Source organism: Quercus lobata, chromosome 3, assembly GCF_001633185.2.
Source record: "Quercus lobata isolate SW786 chromosome 3, ValleyOak3.0 Primary Assembly, whole genome shotgun sequence".
Classification (NCBI taxonomy): Eukaryota; Viridiplantae; Streptophyta; class Magnoliopsida; order Fagales; family Fagaceae; genus Quercus; species Quercus lobata.
The window spans coordinates 25,429,831-25,448,385 of record NC_044906.1 but is presented as its reverse complement, the minus strand read 5'-3'; the positions used below and the strand labels follow the sequence as shown (position 1 = coordinate 25,448,385).

Sequence of the window (18,555 nt, the reverse complement as noted above, 5' to 3'; positions counted from 1 at the left end):
TTAAAGTAGATGAAGATGAAGTAATTTTAAACCACATCTGCTCCAAATAGACTGCTAGGAATCTTTATAGAGATGTCATAAGCCAATCATCATAAAGGATCATAGCAAAGGCAAAGTCAAAAAATTTTGATGCGACTGTAATGAAAGAATGAAAACATAATAAAGTCAATGTTTCATATTCCACATATGTATTGCCAAGGCTGCAAAGAAAACTATAACAATCTATATTTGATTATCATTTTGCATAATCCAGAGGAAAATCTGCTTGTCTAGTAAAAATTTGTGACCAATGGTCTTGATTTCCCAAGGACTGAGGAGAAGCACAACCCAACTATCATAGTAGTCTGGCACAAGACGAGTCAAACAACTTGCTTCAGCCTTCTTTGAATATTAATCCAAACCATGGTGCATTAATCTGAGCCACATTTGGAGTAACAAACCTGCACACATAACCTAGTATTTATTCTAATACATGCCTAAAAACTTATTAAATCTTCCCCCAACCACGTAGTCAAACATATAATAACATTCATTGAAGTATAAGACACCTCAACAACCAATTTGGGGCACAATCTGATGATTATGACTCTTCCAGAAAAATAGGTGAATCTACACGTGGAGCAACCTCTAACACTGTAGGTATCAACAGATTAACAATCCATGAAGATCCTTCCTTGGCTTTGAAACAAGTATGATGCATAGCTCCCTCAATCATCTTGAAAAAGGGCCCACATTAAAAAGTCAACCTAATGTGTACTTGGGCAAATAAGTTGTTAGGAGTGAACTAGTACTGTCGAATTCCCTCATTGATTTCATTTCTGTCCAAAAAATCAATTTCCATCATTAAGAAGTTATAACTTATAACTCATCAAAACCAGATTCTGTAATTCCTTCTTTGCTTTTAAACTTCAAGAACAAAAAAATAATTTTATGAGCCATTTCTATTTTAGAAGCCATTTTTAATTAGGATCAAGTTTTACAATAGTACGCAATTAATTTGATATTTTAAAAAGGTATGACTAAGAGTTCATTGACTAACCATTCTTCAAATTTTACAAATAAATGGTTATTAACATTCCATTATAGCCTATTTTCAAACAGAATCAAGGATTAGATAAGAATACTGTTGATATGGTACAAATGTATCTAGACAACCTGTAAATAACCAAAGGCACAGTAACACAATCTGCAGTTTAAATTCTTCCAAATATAACATCAAATAAAGGTCTAAAGATGGCCAAAAAAATGAAAGAAAATATAAAGAGAGGCCTCCACTAAACATCTTGTTAACTCATCCAGAACTGTGTCACCCCGGGGCTAAACATCATAAGATCATAACACAAAGATCCCTATCTTAGTTTCCCTAGCCCTCTCTTCATAAACAGAATTCAGCAATCACAGCTGTTTTGATTGGTGAATACTAATTGTTTACACATTTCAGATTATTATACCCACGACTTCAGTATCCATCCCTTGGTTTTGAGAGGCAAACGAGAAACCCTTTGGTAAAACCAATGGCCATACTGATTTTCAATCTTAACAGAGATATAATCTAGGAGTAGCCCAAGGAAAGTGAACAATCAAACACCTTTTTTTTAATTATTAATAAATTTTGTTAAAGAAGTGGAGTTATCAAAATGTAGAGCCTCTTAAAGAATTGCAATCATAAATGTAAATAATCCCCCAAAAAAATCACTGTACAACATTCAAATTGCAGCTGCAGGAAAGTATATTTGATCTTTTTAAATGATTTCTTCACGCCTCCAAAGTTTCTGTAATTCCAGTCCCTCCAAATTGTCCACATAAGACAGTGAGGAGCTGCCAGCCAAATGATGATATGTATGTTACGACTATCTGTGCCTTTCCAGCCAGAATAGAGTCAATAGACCACAAATCAAGACCTACTAAGCAATGAACCAAAGATGGTCTTCTGATTTACAACTACCCTTGCATATATACAGCACCAATTGACCAAGACCATGGATGTGCAGCCTGACGATGAAGGTTACTTGCATGAAAAACCTGTCTCCTTTCTCATTGTTGATCTGAAAAGGCTCTGTGACGTTGTGAGGAATGAGAACTCTCAGGCTGAGTCACTCTGGTAGAGTAAAAGCACTGGCTGTGATTCTTGAAACAGATATAAAGGGAGATACTAGTGATAACATGGCTAATCTTATTCGTAGAAAGAATGTTTTTGTTGCCAATAAGTCCCAAATGGCACCTGCAGAAAGCTCCTCAGTTAGGTCTTTGATGCGTTTGAGGACACCGATGTTATTTTACTTTCGACCTGTGATATACTCTCTCTATCTTATGTATCAAACAGCATGGCTGGAAAGATGGGTAGTATCATAGTGGGAGTGTTATTGTTGCTGTCATTCTGGTTGTTGCTGTTTCTGCTGTCTGTAACTTCAAGCAATCCAGCCAATTTGAACTCTCTCAACAAGTAGAGACATCAGGGTGGACGTATTGAGGGATGGGCAGCACCAATATATTTCAATGCACTTGTTGGTATTGTCGCTGTTACTCTGATTTGGCTTATACTATGAAGTGCATGATGGTTGATTATGTGTTGGCTAGTCACAATCTGCACTGACAAAACAGGCATCCTTACATTAATGAGATCAAGGAAACAAGATTTTGCCTTTAAATAAGCAATGGGGGAAGGTAATTCCACAAAATAGTATCATATATTCTTGATATAATGCAAGGGGGAGTTGGTTTAAGAACGGCCAAGTAATATTTACAACATAGATTCTCAATCACTTGCAAAGATTTCTGGAAGCCCTACCAAGAAAGCAATACTTTCTTGTGCTGTTTTTTATATGAATATCGATGAAATCTATAATCCATGTTGAGGACTTTAAGTTAGAGAATTCAGAGAAAAATGAAAGTGGAGTTTTGGTGAAGAGGAAGAGTGAGAAGGTTATTCACACCTACTACAAGGGAGCTCCTGAGACTAAGGGATCTAATTTCAAGAAACTGCTTCTAGCTAGCCTTTAACATGACACGAGGGTAGAAAGAAAAGCTATCGCCCGCCCAATTCATTAAATAAGACCAACACTATGACAAATCAAATACCTACTCTGAAGTAATTATTTTTTTTACCAAGTATGAAAAAGTTGTACTAAAGTTCAAAGCAAAGTCATTCTTCCTTGAACTTTCTTAGGCACACAGTTGGAGAAATAAAAGACAAACATGATTGAATATAAAATTCATAGATTCAACTAGACAATAAGTAATAAATATCATTAGTTTGAGAAGTTCATTACAAAACTCAAACTTTAGTAAATCAGACAACTTGCTCCAACTTGACTAACCAGAATATTAGTCAATATTTGATCTTACTTAGATGTTGTCATATTTAACAAATCAGCAATATAGAGATCCTTAAATCATACTAACTAAAATCACAATGAAGAAAATGCAAACCAAACTCGGAGCAAAGTGACCACATGATTACTCCCATATTGAAACCAAATGACCAACAATTACCAAAATTTAGGGAAAACACACTCACAAACAGTTACATGCAAAGGTTGCAAGAAACATATTAATTTATTGCATAGGAAATTGTCTGCCATCTTTTCATCAGTTGCATAATTGGTATAAAAAGATGATTGATTGTCAATAAACCAAACTGTAAATTTAATTTTCTTCAACAAGAAGAAATTATCAGAGTTCTTAGTTCCCAAGGTTTTGTAACAATGCTCAGGTAATATTACATCTAGGTAGAATAGTATCTGGTAAGAGAACAACAATACCCCAAAAGGAAGATGAAGATTTATTTCTTCGTCAGTATGATATTAAAAAAAAAAAATTTGAAATTACACGTCTCATATGAACACCTCATCTGAGGAAGCAGGGGCAATACAAATTAAGCAGACCATGATTAAAGTCAAAGCAAAGGGAGGCCAAGGTGGCTATTGCCTCCCATAGGATTGAAATTTTTTATATTTCTTATATATATATAGATAATCGTTTGTGTTGTACACCCCAATTCTTCTAAATTAATACAATGGTCCCCTTAGTTTTTGCAGATATCACAAACACTTAACCCCACTCAAAAGCCACAGGTTTTGATAGTATTAACATAACATTTAATACAATAGAAAAAATATTGGTCTTTATTAGAGAATTTTTACTTTCTTTATAAAATATATTTTTAGACATATCTTATTTAAAATATACGTATAGTTTCCTTCAAATAGAGAAGTTACTGTCCCCCCAAAAAAGACCCCAGGTCATATTATATAAAAAAAAAAAAAGTTTATTCATTAGATAGGCAGGCAATATACATAAAATTGGGCTCAATAAGGCAGCCAACCAAAAAGAGAGTAATTTAAGAATGTATCATCAACCTTTTATAAACATATTCCATTGTAGATATAAAGAAGTTAATACCTTAAATTCTGGGTGCCTTGGCTTCCACTAAGATATACATGCCTAGGCCTAGGCACTAACAATCTCATGACCAGGCTGCATATAGTTCCATCTAGGCCACTTACAAGCCAACTTGTGTACAAATCACCTTTGACAAGGTTTGTGTCAGGTGACTGTTCTATCAACCTAAAGCTCAAAATAAGTTTTAGTTCAAATTGCAAGAAGGCAAATTATAATTGTGGAGTTTCATTTGTTTAATTCAAGAATATCCCAAGTAGAGTAACATACTATACTCATGAACATACCTCAATGGTCTAAGCCAATACTGAGAAGTTGGAGTGAGGGCAATTAGATACCTGGATTGAAATTGCAGCTTGGTCTTTGCCTTTTCATTCACTTGTTAAGAGCATTCATCTTTTTTGCAAACAAGTTTGCATGCTTCTTAAGCATAAAGCTGCTTCACACAAATAAAAACATCAGGATATAAAGTCAACAATTTACTTTATCAGCTTTTGTCCTTGTTAAATATTTTCTGTCAAGGTCAGTAATTTTCAATTATTCAAAGCACTGAATCAGATTTTTGAACCCCAAATCTTAGCTTCTTCAAATATAGTCCTTCTATTTGGTCATTTGATATACTTCACAATACATACGTATTTTCTATGTGATTTTGTTTATTAAATAATGTGGTTAAGATATCAGTATAGTGATTCTTCCAAATGTACAAGCACCCACCAACAGCCTTATGGCACATGTAAATGGGGTCCATTTCTACAATTGCAATATAAAAATGCCCTAAAAACTAAATACATTCTACATTGATGTATTTTACTACAAGAAAATAGAAGCATTTAAAATTCAACGTATTTCCCATTCTCTCATTGTAACTCATAAAGATGATAACACAATCCTCATATAGGTAAAAAAATGTTGAAAATGGCATACACAGCTGAACAGAAAGTAAATGACAACGAATTGACTCAACTACATGGGCTGCATGTAGGGACTTAGGAACCTTTCTAGAGACGCTAAAAACCAATCTTCTAAGGGGTCTCCACAAAAGGCAAAGCCAAAGAATAATTGATGTTGTTGTTGTAACAGAAGAGGAAAAAGAATAAATGAAATCAATATGTAACTCAATAATTTATGACTACTAAATTTCACATATGTATGCATTAATGATGAAGAAGAATTGAAGATTGAAACATCATTATGAGAATTATGAATTTGACCTATCACATCTCCTCTACTACCAACATGGTGTACCCCCTTACTTTGAGAGTAACAGCATAAGACAAGCAGCTTGGTCATACTTAAGCATGACTTAAAGCAACAATATTTTTTTTAAGCTAACCGCTATTCATTGATTTTGGTTGAAATCACAGTGCAAAGAAATGAATAGAAAATTGAACTAAAAAAACCACAACATGCAAATTTTAATAGATGAAATGAGAGAACATTTGTTGCTCCGATACTCTAAATCTTCTTACTCATAGACATATTTTAAAATAAAAGTATTAGAGATGAAATGCAGGATGGCTAATCATGCATTGTCACTATAGCAATCACAATTGGTAGTGGTAATTCAAGAAGGTCTGCCTCTAGCAGTTACTCTAACATTTGGCATATTCTACAAAGTGCATGATGGCTGATCACACCTTGGTTCGGGAACCTTCTACTCTTGACACAATGGACTCAGTGACAAAAAATGTGCACTCACAAAACAGGCACCTAACAGCACATGAGATGAAGTTAACAGAATTTGGCTTGGTAAAGAAGTAATGAAAGAATGTACTTCCTAAGAAAAAACACCAAATGTTCTTGATCTAACCCCATTTCCAAATGAAGAAGAAACCAAAGCCAAAGCATAATTTGGCTTGCAAGCTGTATTTACAATGAAGTTTACTGCAATTTAAACAGAACAATCCAAAAGATAATTACTCAACAACAAGCTAACAAAATAAAGAGTATCTCTAGAGCAGATTCATCTGACTACAAAAAAGGAAGAGAAATAGCAATCCAATTGTTTAATCTTTACCATATTTTACCATTATATACTATACTAAAACTCCTCTCTAGAAAAGAAAGAGAGTGAGTTCATTCATTCAGCCTATAGAAACATTTTATCAAATACATGGGATGCTTACCTTTGTACCCTCTACCACAATTTGTGCTCCTCTTTGGCCAATGGCGTTCCCATCTTGCTGTTGATGTTTATGCCACGTCTGATAGCTCTCCCATTCCCGTCTTGATCTTTGAGAACCACAGCCAAGCCTAAATTGTTTTGATCACATGATACATCGAAATCAAGCTTTACCAATTGATCAAGTGATTTGGTCCAAGCACTTCCCCTATTTTGCTCTTTGGTGAGTGATCTCAAGTAAAACTCATATTGTTTGTTTAGACGATGGGTTAACTGGTTTATGCTAGCTTTAGTGTTTGAAAACAGAGCTTCCTCTCGTGCCATCCAAAGGATTTTCATTGCCACTACTGTGTAGAGTGTGAACTCATCTTTGGTAATTCTTTCTGCAAGTAACTCACTTGGGGGGTCAATTATATGTTCAACAAATTCCAAAACAGACTGAGCTTGGATCTTTTTGACTCGAAAACCCCATCTACCACCATACCAAACTCCTTTGGCGTAGGGACAGGTTTGAAATAGATGTAAAAGAGAATCTTCTCCTGTTTCACAAAGAGGGCAATAGGTATCTTGGGTTTTTAAGCACCTGACGAGCTTTTTCTCAAATGGGAGGACTCTGGCAGCAACTCTGCATAAAAACATTTTTAATCTTTCATCAAAAGACAGTTTGAGTCTTTCATGAATTCTTATTTGGGCCACCTTATTTGCTGCGAAGTTGCAAGGAGGACAAATGCATTTTACATCGACTCCAGACCTTTCTATTGTAATGTTTGCAATTTTAGGATCTAAATTTGAACATTTACATAGAATCTTAATTTCATTCCAATCCTTCAGAATTATGTCTTCCAAAAAGCTATCTCTACTATAGTAGAACCACATAAAAGATCCTGAATCTAATGAAAAATTAGCAGACACGAGCAATCTTTCAAAACCAATGATGTTCATGTAGATAGAACAATTAAACAAATCAAAACTATATGCCACATCCTTCAGTTCCAATTTTAGAAGCCACACAGATAGCAAATGATGGAAGTTTCCAACCGACCGAGAATGATATGGAATTTCCAACACTTTGATGGTTGAACCGCCACTTTGGAATCTTACTTTCTAGAAGTGTAAGCGAATAATCATCATAAAGTTTCCATGTTGAGTCCGTTTCCAATGTAGCTTCATCAAGTTCAAACTTTGATACAGATTCATTGTCTGCTTCAGGATTAGAGTTCATTTCAAATGTAGAGCCCGTTTCAAATGTAGCTTCATCGAAATCAAATTCTGATTCTGATTCAAAATTTGTTTCAAAATCAAAATCCTGATGCCATATTCCCCTTGCACATACGATATTTGTTTGAAGCCCTACAAATTCTCCAAACTGCTTGCCATTAGCAAAATTAAAAAACTTCAGTTTAGCAAATTTGGTAATAATCTTTAATTAAAAAAAAAAAAAAAGATTCTATAACTTTGAGAGAAAGAAAGAGAGACCTGATTCAATAATATTCTTCTTGATTGGGAATTCAATAAATTACACCCTATTGCATATACAATGTGGAAGTCTTGGAATGTTCTGAAGGTTCCAGCAACAGTAAAACCCTAGAATCTTTAATTGGGGAAATATGATAGCAATTTCAAGAAGGGTAGTAAAGTTGCTGTAAAAGATATCTAGACGTTCTAAATTAGGGAAGCAACCAGGGGTATCCATGGCTTTTGGAAATTCATCACAATCATGCATATAGAGCCTCCTAAGATTTTGTAAATCAGAGATGTTACTTGGAACATCTTTCACGTTTTTTAAACTTATTGTTAACTCACGAAGGCCAGTGAGATATCCTATTGATGAAAACAATGCTAATCTTTCCGTTCCTTGCTCAAGACTTTCATAGCCAAAGAGATAAAAGCCTTTAAGAGATTTCAACTGGAGCTCTGTTGGTAAAATTCTAAGATTTCAGCATTCATTGAGATCCTAGTATTCAAGCTTTTCAAGAAGTCCAACGGATTGATCAACCTCAACTAAATTTATACATCTAAAAAGCTCCAACTTCTTTATGTTTGGGGCAATCACTGATAAGTTAGGTACTTTTGTAATATTTTTACAATATGTGAAATACATATATTTCATGTTTCAAATCAACATCTCTGCAGAAGAAGATTTTTTTTTTAAATTTATTAGTAAAAATAAAACAAAATAAGACTACAAGCTCATTTAAAAAAACAAAAAAAACTTAAGAGCATATATTAAGAAATAATAACCATTCAATTATGAATTGTAATACACACTTCTAAAATAAAAATGGTAAAGGTACTACAATTTTATAAACCTAAAGCTTACAAATTAATGTGGCAATGAATGTAATCAGTAGGCTTCAACCACCTCATAAATAAATATTTGAATTGTCTCTTTAAAATTTGTGACACCTCAATTTGTATGTTCAATATAGTAAAACTTGTAATATCTGTGGCACTACTCTTTATAAAAATAAAAAAAATAAAAAAATCATTTGTCAATAGTTCATTGATTTGCACCATAAATTCTTTATGGTTATGTGTACATTTTAAAATATTTGTGCACAATTTGATTTTATTTATTAAACAAATTTATAGAAATTTTATTTTATATAGTAATAAATGCATGGTTTGGTTTTAGCAACAAAAAATAAATGCTCCTTAACATATTCTCTAAAAGTACTCATTTAACAAAACAAAAATCAAATAAGAATTTATAAATGCTATGATTATACCTCAAAGTGCTCATCCAATTTAATGTGGCTCCATCGCATGTTAAGTACAACAAGTTTTGTAGGTTCAAAGGTGGATGGCAAGGACGATAAAGGAAATTTATTCCAATCAAGTAACCTTAACCCATTGGGAAGAGATTTAAGGTCTTCACAAATTACATTATGAATTGTCAAATATTTGAGACTTTTCATCTTTCCAAGATTCAATTGCATCTTTCTTGGTTGTGGCAAGGACAATGTTATGCCTTGAATTTCATCTAATCCCTAATTGGACAAAGAATCACATGAATCGTGTTAGACAACAGAACATATGATTATTAAATTTAAAACAAAATTATCTTCAACATTAAAATGATAAATCAAACACAATGAGAAAAAATTAATTACATTTGCATTGTGAGAAAAAAGAAAAGGTAAATCAAAAGGACTTATACCGTATCTCTATTTAGTACTTCAGGAGCATCCTCATAACACAATAGCCTTCTATGTTTTTTTGACACTTCTGATTCTTGTCGAGCTATTTCCAAACCTATTTGTTGTATCAAGTCATGCATCAATAATTTGTCATCTTTTGCAACAACTATTAGAGATTTATCCATAAGTTTTTCAATATCATAGTATGGGTCATGAAAATTGCTACTTTGTAATATATCTACAACCAAATTCTTGTAGAATCCTTTAAGAAAACATGCAATATCAAGAAAAATATTCCGTTGAATTTGGTCCAATCCATCGTAGCTTATTTTAAGTACTTCTTGAATATCCGATTTAGGAATTCTTTTGTACTTATCTAATGCACTTTTCCAACATTGTAAATTTTTGTCGTATAAATCATCACCTATTATTTTTAGAACTAATGGAAGTCCTTTGGCATAACCAATAAATTGGTGTACAAGCTCCAAATAATCTTCTGTAGGCTTGTTTCTTTTGAATGCATGTTGACAAAAGAGTTCACGAGATTCATGTTCATCTAATTCCTTAACCTTATAGTAAATTAAATGAAAATCTTCTCATAGAGTAGATAGCAACTTTTTCTCTCTTGTTGTAACAATAATTCTACTTCCAGAAGCAAACCAATTGCATTTTCCAAGCAAATTTTCTACTTGGACTAATTTGTCCACATCATCTAGAATTAAAAGAATTTTTTTGTCGTGAAGCTTTTCCATTATCACGTTGATTCTTTTAGATACACCATGCACTTTCAAATTTCTACCCCCTAAGATCTCATAATAAAGTGCCTCTTGTAGTTGGACTTATACGTGTTGCATACTTTATCTGCATGACTACTATAGAGCGTATATGGCATGCATTAGTGCATGTTCTATGGGTGTAGGCGTGTCTAGTGTAGTAATAATATGTGCCAACTACGTCCCAGCCTGATGCACTATTGACGGTATAGAATCCAAAAGTCAAATGCTTTGTCCTTTAAGTTAGCAAGAAGTAGGATATAGTGTGGATTGAGACACATTGATAAAAACATCTGCATTAACCCCTTAATGACATCAATAACCCTCCAACAATATGCCAAGTATAGCTCACTAGAAAATCCTATTTATCCAGAATCTGAGTATTTGGAACTATAATACAAACAGTTAACATGTTACACAATTACCCAGTATACTTACAGATGGGGTCGGTTACAATACCATTGCAACCCCATTTTTGTCATATGATCAGTACATATTGTCTGTGCCTAAAGGATGCAACTCTACATAGTGGATTACATAAATGAAAGTTATCAATATTACTAGTGACAGTTCAGTCAACAACTTAAAATAAATATAGCAATCTCAAATAGATAGCATAATATATCTGTGGCAAAAGGAATGATAATATAATTGCAATGCACAGGGTTATGCTTTTAGACAATGACTCATCACAAGGCATATAGATTGTGTCAAAGTTTGCATGCAGCATTTAGTAGAGAGGAGTTGGAGATTTTAAGTTGTAACAGTCCTTATACTATCCTCAATTACATATCTCCACCAAGTATACTTAATTTGTTGAAATTGTTGCTACATGTGGGTAAATCTATTGGGAAAGCAAATTATTTGGTTATCTGAACATTTCACCTCCACCATTGTTTGCTAGTTAATGACTCAATAAAGCTAGAGATGCCATTTTAGTTAATCCAAGGCTTATACTTGTACATACAAATATGTCATGTTAGAGTTGACAATAAAGTCGGGTTGGCATGATGTTACGCAAGTTATTGATACCTTTACTACCAACAATCTGGAATTATATCTTGATGTGGTAAATGAGGATATCTCAACACTAGAGGATTTTAATTCTAAAACCCCAGCCAATGAAGATTCCACTAAGGCCATAAGCACAGAGCTAGACCTCCTGAATTAGATTTTGGAGAGACAATATTGCTAGAACAACATAGGGGTACAAATCAGATTTATCATAAAGCAATTGAAAAAGTGCTTAGAAATAAATCACTTGATACAGGAAAAAGTAGAACACACCAGAACCAACATTTGAGATAATGCAGAAAAGATATGGGAACTCTTCGATGTGAACCTATTCAAATTGCACAAAATGAACAATCAATAAAATAATTATTTGTCCCATGAAAAAGACTTAAAACAACAGAGAGTACTTATTAATGATGTAAAAAAGCTTACCAAACTGCATATAAGGAAAATATTTATTATATGGATACATTACACATAAAAAATAATAATCTTTCACACAATGCATTAGGGAAAACACTGAACAAGCCTATTGAAATGTCTTCAAAAAAAAAAAATTATTGAATTAATCTAATCTCTAATGAGTCATGAAGCACTATATAAAAGCTCTTGAAATGAATTTTTTTTGGACAATACAACAACATAGGGGTCTAAATTAGATTTGCCATAAAATAAATAAAAAAAGGCTTGGAAATATGAGAATCACATAAAAAAGGAGAAACTAGAACATACAAGAACCAACATTTAAGATAACGCAGAAAAAATAAGGGTACTCTAAGATGCAAATCTATTCAAATTGTACAAAATGAACAATCAATAAAATAATTATTTATCACATAAAAAAGGCTTAAAACAACACATAGTACCTATTAATGACATAAAAAAGCTTGACCAAACTTCATGTAAGAAAAAAATTTATGATATGGTTACATGTAAGAAAATAAGCCTTGCACAATGCATTAGGGGAAGACACTGAACAAGCTTAATGAAATGTCTTCAGAATTTTTTTTTGGTTAAAGCAGTCTAATGAGTCATGAAGCACTAGATGAAAGCTCTTTAAAAGAAAAAAGCTTTGGAGAGAGAATAATATATTAAAATGAAAGGCTTTGCATATATAAAGAAGCAAAATTGTCTCCATACCCAAAGAATTTTCTGTTTAAGGTGAAAAAAGAACGGCAAGTTTGATTATCCACTGTCGTGTGCTTTATCAATATTTCCCCTGGTTTGGTAGCTATTATCGCTAATACATTTGCCTCTATATTTGTCACAGCCTAGACTTCCTAGATTATTGATGTAATGTTTTAGAAAAGATATGAATAGGCTTATAACACTAGCATTTTTCTTATATACACTGTTAGACATCTACAAGAAAATTCCTTGCTCATGATAGTTAAAGACCTCCTTTTTATATGAATGCACCATGATGTCTTAATTTTTCAAAATTACCTTGTTAGACATTATGTCCGTGTTGATACTCAAGGTTAATATTAGAGACTACAAATCTTAGCCTAGAAGACTTGATGGCTTAAATAAGTTCTTTTTAATTTATTCAAACAAAATTAAGAAATCTAAACCTTATATGTCAGCTATTAAATTGCTGGATCCTACTTCTATCTACACTTTAAGAAGTTGAAGGACCATATTTATTACACATAAAACAGTGAAGTACTAGCACTAAGATACATCATCATGTTCCCAAAAACTAAATGCATAAACCTATTACCATTCATGCTCAAGCTGCAAGCAGCTAACATGACATATCAGATTAGCTGGCCCCTAAATGAATAGGTCATTAAATTGAATGAGAATCTGCAAAAATATCCTTCGCTCTTCCATTCCCAGCCGAGCTTGCAAGTTGGACTTGTAATGAAGTTGATGATGTTTGCTGAAATCCAAAAGATAAATCCTTTACAACCAGCTAACAATAGAAATGCAATAGTGTAATCTTTACAGTAATTTACCATTATATATATATTGAACCTCCTCTTTTGTAAATTAAGAGAGTGAGTTCATTCATTCAGCCCAAAGTAACATTTTATCAAATACTTGATGTGCTTCCTCTCATGCCTCCTAAAGAATTTTCATCACCACAACTGCATATAGTGTGAATTCATAATTGGTGACTCTGCTTGTAACTCACTTGGGATCAAAAAAAAAAAAAAAAAATTTCAGAGTAATGATGGTACCTTGGCATATTTATTTGAAGTTCAATCAAGGGGTTCTCATTTTCTTCAATGGTGGACATGGGTTGAAGTCAGCATCCTCATTTGCTGCGAAGTTGCAAGGAGGACAAATGCATGATACATGGACTCCGCACCTTTCTATTGTAATTTTTGCTATTTTAGTATCATAATTTGAACATTCAAATCGAATCTCAATGTCGTTCCAATCCCCTAGAATTATGTCTTCCAAAGGCCTATCTCTTATATAGTAGAACCACATAAAAGATAATGGATCTAAAATAAAACTCATATATACAAGACGGCTTTCAAAACCATTGATGCACGTGTAGACAGAACAAGTAAATGTATGAAATACATATTCATATGGCACATCATCCTTCAGTTCCAATTTTAGTGCAACACAGAAAACGAATGATGGAAGTTTCTAACTGACCGAGAATGATACAGAACTTCCAACACTTTGATGGTTGAACCACCCCTTTGGAATCTTACTTCCTGGAAATGCAAGTGAATAATAATCATAAAGTTTCCATGTCGAGTTCGTTTCAGATGCAGCTTCATCGAGTTCAAATTCAACTTCATCGAGTTCAAATTCTGATACATATTCATTGTCCGCTTCAATGTCCACTTCAGGATTAGAGTTTGTTTCAAATGCAGAGCCTGTTTTAGACGTAGCTTCATCGAAATTAAATTCTGATTCTAATTCAAAGTTTGTTTCAGAATCAGAATCTTGATGCCGTATTCCTCTTGCACATACGATATATTGTTGAAGCCCTATACATTCTCCAAACTGCTTGCCATTAGCAAAATTAAGAAACTTTAGTTTAGCAAATTTAGTAATAATCTTCAATTAACAAAAAAAAATTCTATAACTTTGAGAGAAAGAAAGAAAGACCTGATTCAATAATCTTCTTCTTGATTGTGAATTCAACAAATTACATCCTATTGCATATACAACGTGTATACGATGTGGAAGTCTTGGAATTTTTAGAAGGTTCCAACAACAATTAAGCCCTAGAAACCTTAATTGGGGAAATACGATAGCAATTTCAGATAAGGTAGTAAAGTTGCTGTAAAAGATATCTAGACGTTCTAAATTGGGGAAGCAACCAGGGGTATCCATGGCTTTTGGAAATTCTTCACAATCATACATACGGAGCCTCCTAAGATTTTGTAAATGAGAGATGTTACTTGGAACATCTTTCACGTTTTTTAAACTTATTGATAACTCACGAAGGCCAGTGAGATATCCTATTGATGAAAGCAACGCTAATCTTTCTGTTCCTTGCTCAAGACTTTCAGAGCCAAAGAGAAAAAAGCTTTTAAGAGATTTCAACTGGAGCTTTGTTGGTAAAATTCTAAGATTTCGGCATTCATTGAGATTCCATAGTTCAAGCTTTTCAAGAAGTCCAACGGACTGATGAACCTCAACTAAATTTATGCAATTAAAAAACCTCAACTCCTTTACGTTTGGGGCAATCATCGATAAGTTAGGTACTTTTGTAATGTTTTTACAATGTGCGAAATTCATATATTTCAATATTTTGAATCGACACCTCTGCAGAAGAAGAATTTTTTTTTGAAATTTATTAGTAAAAAGAAAACAAAATAATGCTACAAGCTCATTTCAAAAAATAAAAATAAAAAGCTAAGAGCATATATTAAGAAATAATAACCATTCAATTATGAATTATAATACATACTTCTAAAATAAAAATGCTAAAGGTACTACAATTTTTTAAACATAAAGCTTACAAATTAATGTGACAATAAATGTGATTGGTAAGTATCAACCACCTCATAAATAAATATTTGGATTGTCTCTTTATAATTTGTGACATATCAATTTATATGTTCAATATAGTAAAACTTGTAATATCTGTAGTACTATTCTTTTTTTTTAATTAAAAAAAAAAAACATTTGTCAATAGTTCATTGATTTGCACCATAAATTCTTTATGGTTATGTGTACATTTTAAAATATTTGTGCATGGTTTTTTTTTAGCAACAAATAATAATAATAATAATAATAAATAAATAAATAAATAAATAAACCTAATAAGAATTTATAAATGCTATGATTATACCTCGAAATGCTTGTCCAATTCAATGTGGCTCCTTTGCATGTTAAGTACAACGAGTTTTGCAGGTTCAAAGGTGGACGGCAAGGACAATAAAGGAAATTCATTCCAATCAAGTAACCTTAACCCATTGGGAAGAGATTTAAGGTCTTCACAAATTACATTACGAATTGTTAAATAGTTGAGATTATTCATCTTTCCAAGATTCAATTGCATCTTTCTTGATTGTGGCAAGGACAATGTTATGCCTCGAATTTCATCTAATCCCTAATTGGACAAAAAATCACATTAGACAGCAAAACATATGATTATTAAATTTAAAACAAAATTATCTTCAACATTAAAATAATCAATCAAACCCAATGAGAAAAAATTAATTACATTTGCATTGTGAGAAAAAGGAAAAGGTAAATCAAAAGGACTTATACCGTATCTCTATTTAGTACTTCAAGAGCATCCTCATAACACAATAGCCTTCTATGTTTTTTTGACACTTCTGATTCTTGTTGAGCTATTTCCAAACCCATTTGTTGTATCAAGTCATGCATCAATAATTTGTCATCTTTTGCAACAACTATGAGAGATTTATCAATAAGTTTTTCAATATCGTAGTATGGGTCATGAAAATTGCTACTTTGTAATATATCTACAACCAAATTCTTGTAGAATCCTTTAAGAAAACATGCAATGTCAAGGAAAATATCCCGTTGAATTCGGTCCAATCCATCGTAACTTAATTTAAGTACTTCTTGAATATCCGATTTAGGAATTCTTTTGTACTTATCTAATGCACTTTTCCAACATTGTAAATTTTTGTCATGTAAATCATCACCTATTATTTTTAGAACTAATGGAAGTCCTTTGGCATAACCTATAAATTGGTGTACGAGCTCCAAATAATCTTTTGTAGGCTTGTTTCTTTTGAATGCATGTGACAAAAGAGTTCATGAGATTCATGTTCATTTAATTCCCTAACCTTATAGTAAATTAAATGACAATCTTCTCGTAGAGTAGATAGCAACTTTTTCTCCCTTGTCGTGATAATAATTCTACTTCCAGAAGCAAACCAATTGCATTTTCCAAGCAAATTTTCTACTTGGACTAATTTGTCCACATCATCTAGAATTAAAAGAATTTTTTTGTGGTGAAGCTTTTCCATTATCACTTTGATTCTTTTAGATACACCATGCACTTTCAAATTTCTACCCCCTAAGATCTCATAATAAAGTGCCTCTTGTAGTTGGAGTACACCATCATTTGTTTTTGAGCTTTCTCTAACACCCTCTAGAAAGCTACTTCCTTCAAAACGATATGCAATTAAGTTAAAAATAGCTTTTGCAATTGTTGTCTTACCTATTCCAGGAAGACCATGGATCACTAACATGCGAACATCGTTTGACTTAATATCTAAGCACCAACTTATTTCCTCTACGCGAGAGTCTATTCCAATTGGGTATTTAACAACAAATACTTGCGAACAATTTAATTTAGCACTTGAGATCCCTTCAAAAATTTCTTGGATAAACGTAAATTGAGGGAGGCTGCCAATCACAAAGCATTAAAAAAAAATATTAGAAATAGAAATATAATCCTAAATTGATTTCAAAATTGTTAATTTTGTTTAGCTTCTAAATTACAACTGAAATTTTGTTAATTAAATTAAATGGCACATAATTCATAGATCTAAACCGTTAATACAAATACTTTTTTTTATTGTTCAGCTAGGATATCAATATTAGTCTTTTTGCACAAAGATGCATGGAAAATCTTCTTTGGAAAAGAAGATTTTCTAAAGATTATGTGAGAGAAGCTTCTAATTAATTGATAAGTATCAGTCATATATTCTTCTCTTGCTATCATTAACCGTTGAAGTTTAACTAGCTCCATAATGAAAGATATGATCAAAATATAATAGTTTCATAAAAATATAAATTAAAAAAATTAAAAACAAACAAACAAACAATATAGCTTTTGGGAGTTATTTTTTAATAGTAAAATTTTGTGGTGATAATAGAGTAGTGATTATATACATACTCATTTTTGTAATGCCAACCAGATAAATTGCCGGCTTCATTTAGAGCGGCTCTCCATATTTGCACCTTGTTCATGTCATACTTGAAACTTTCTTCATGTTTTGCCAACGCTTCTCCAAACTTTCCTTTTTGGCTACGTACTTCTGAAGGATTCACCTTGTAAAAAACCGTAAACACCACTTGGCCTTTCTTTTTACACTCAAGAATTTTGACAAGTTCATCCAAACACCAAGTGGAAGTCACATAGTTTTTAGAGAATACAATTATCGAAATCTTTGAACTTTCAATAGCTTCGAAAAGTTCAGTGGAAATTTTCTCTCCTCTTTGGAGCTCATCATCCATGAAGGTGCTAATACCATTATGACGCAAAATACCGTTTAAATTGCTAGTAAAACCGTTTCGGGTATCTTCTCCTCTGAAACTCAAGAACACGTCATATTTGCATTGTTGGGTAAAAGAGGAAGAGAAGGCTTGTTTGCTGGTTAGAAGAGCCATTGTAATTTGGATATATAGACGGTTGAGAAGATCTAAAAGAAAGAGGAGAAAGAAATAGGTGAAGAAATTGGAAATGTTTTAAGACTTTAAGAAAGCCAAGGGAATGAAAACTTATAAAGAAGATGTATTTCTCAATGGTTTGAGAGAGAAGGGTATGGCAGAGTGAAGGAAATGATTGTTATTTAGATTTTTTTTTTTTTTGTTTTTTTTTGAGCCACATGTTATTTAGATTTTTGATAGCTGTTGTGAGGCCAAGAATAGTAGAAGACTGAGAGAGTCAAATGTGAGATTAAAGTAGTAGCGTACAACTTTC

General features: G+C 32.6%; 2 protein-coding genes across 2 annotated transcripts; both read right to left on the bottom strand.

Moving 5' to 3' along the window:
• Positions 1-9,246: 9,246 nt before the first annotated feature.
• Positions 9,247-10,252, bottom strand: LOC115980634 (disease resistance protein RPP2B-like). The gene is made up of 2 exons (XM_031102863.1): positions 9,684-10,252; positions 9,247-9,513 (listed from the first exon to the last, which is right to left on the bottom strand). Exons 1-2 carry the CDS (start codon positions 9,846-9,848, stop codon positions 9,247-9,249), a joined length of 432 nt encoding a protein of 143 aa, XP_030958723.1. The 5' UTR covers positions 9,849-10,252.
• A 3,237-nt stretch (positions 10,253-13,489) lies between these two features.
• On the bottom strand, positions 13,490-18,370 carry LOC115979503 (TMV resistance protein N-like). The gene is made up of 6 exons (XM_031101558.1): positions 17,749-18,370; positions 16,143-17,255; positions 15,721-15,981; positions 14,529-15,191; positions 13,637-14,423; positions 13,490-13,543 (listed from the first exon to the last, which is right to left on the bottom strand). Exons 1-2 carry the CDS (start codon positions 18,240-18,242, stop codon positions 16,586-16,588), a joined length of 1,164 nt encoding a protein of 387 aa, XP_030957418.1. The 5' UTR covers positions 18,243-18,370; the 3' UTR covers positions 13,490-13,543; positions 13,637-14,423; positions 14,529-15,191; positions 15,721-15,981; positions 16,143-16,585.
• Between the last annotated feature and the right edge of the window lie 185 nt (positions 18,371-18,555).

What these genes read in the sequence shown, in the direction of transcription:
- LOC115980634 (XM_031102863.1), bottom strand. Translation starts at nt 9,848, where the DNA reads ATGGATAAATCTCTAATAGTTGTTGCAAAAGATGACAAATTATTGATG. An exon ending in AAGTACTAAATAGAGATACG is followed by an intron (nt 9,514 to 9,683) that starts GTATAAGTCCTT and finishes TTGTCCAATTAG; the next exon opens with GGATTAGATGAAATTCAAGG.
- LOC115979503 (XM_031101558.1), bottom strand. Translation starts at nt 18,242, where the DNA reads ATGGCTCTTCTAACCAGCAAACAAGCCTTCTCTTCCTCTTTTACCCAA. An exon ending in GGTTGGCATTACAAAAATGA is followed by an intron (nt 17,256 to 17,748) that starts GTATGTATATAA and finishes TGTGATTGGCAG; the next exon opens with CCTCCCTCAATTTACGTTTA.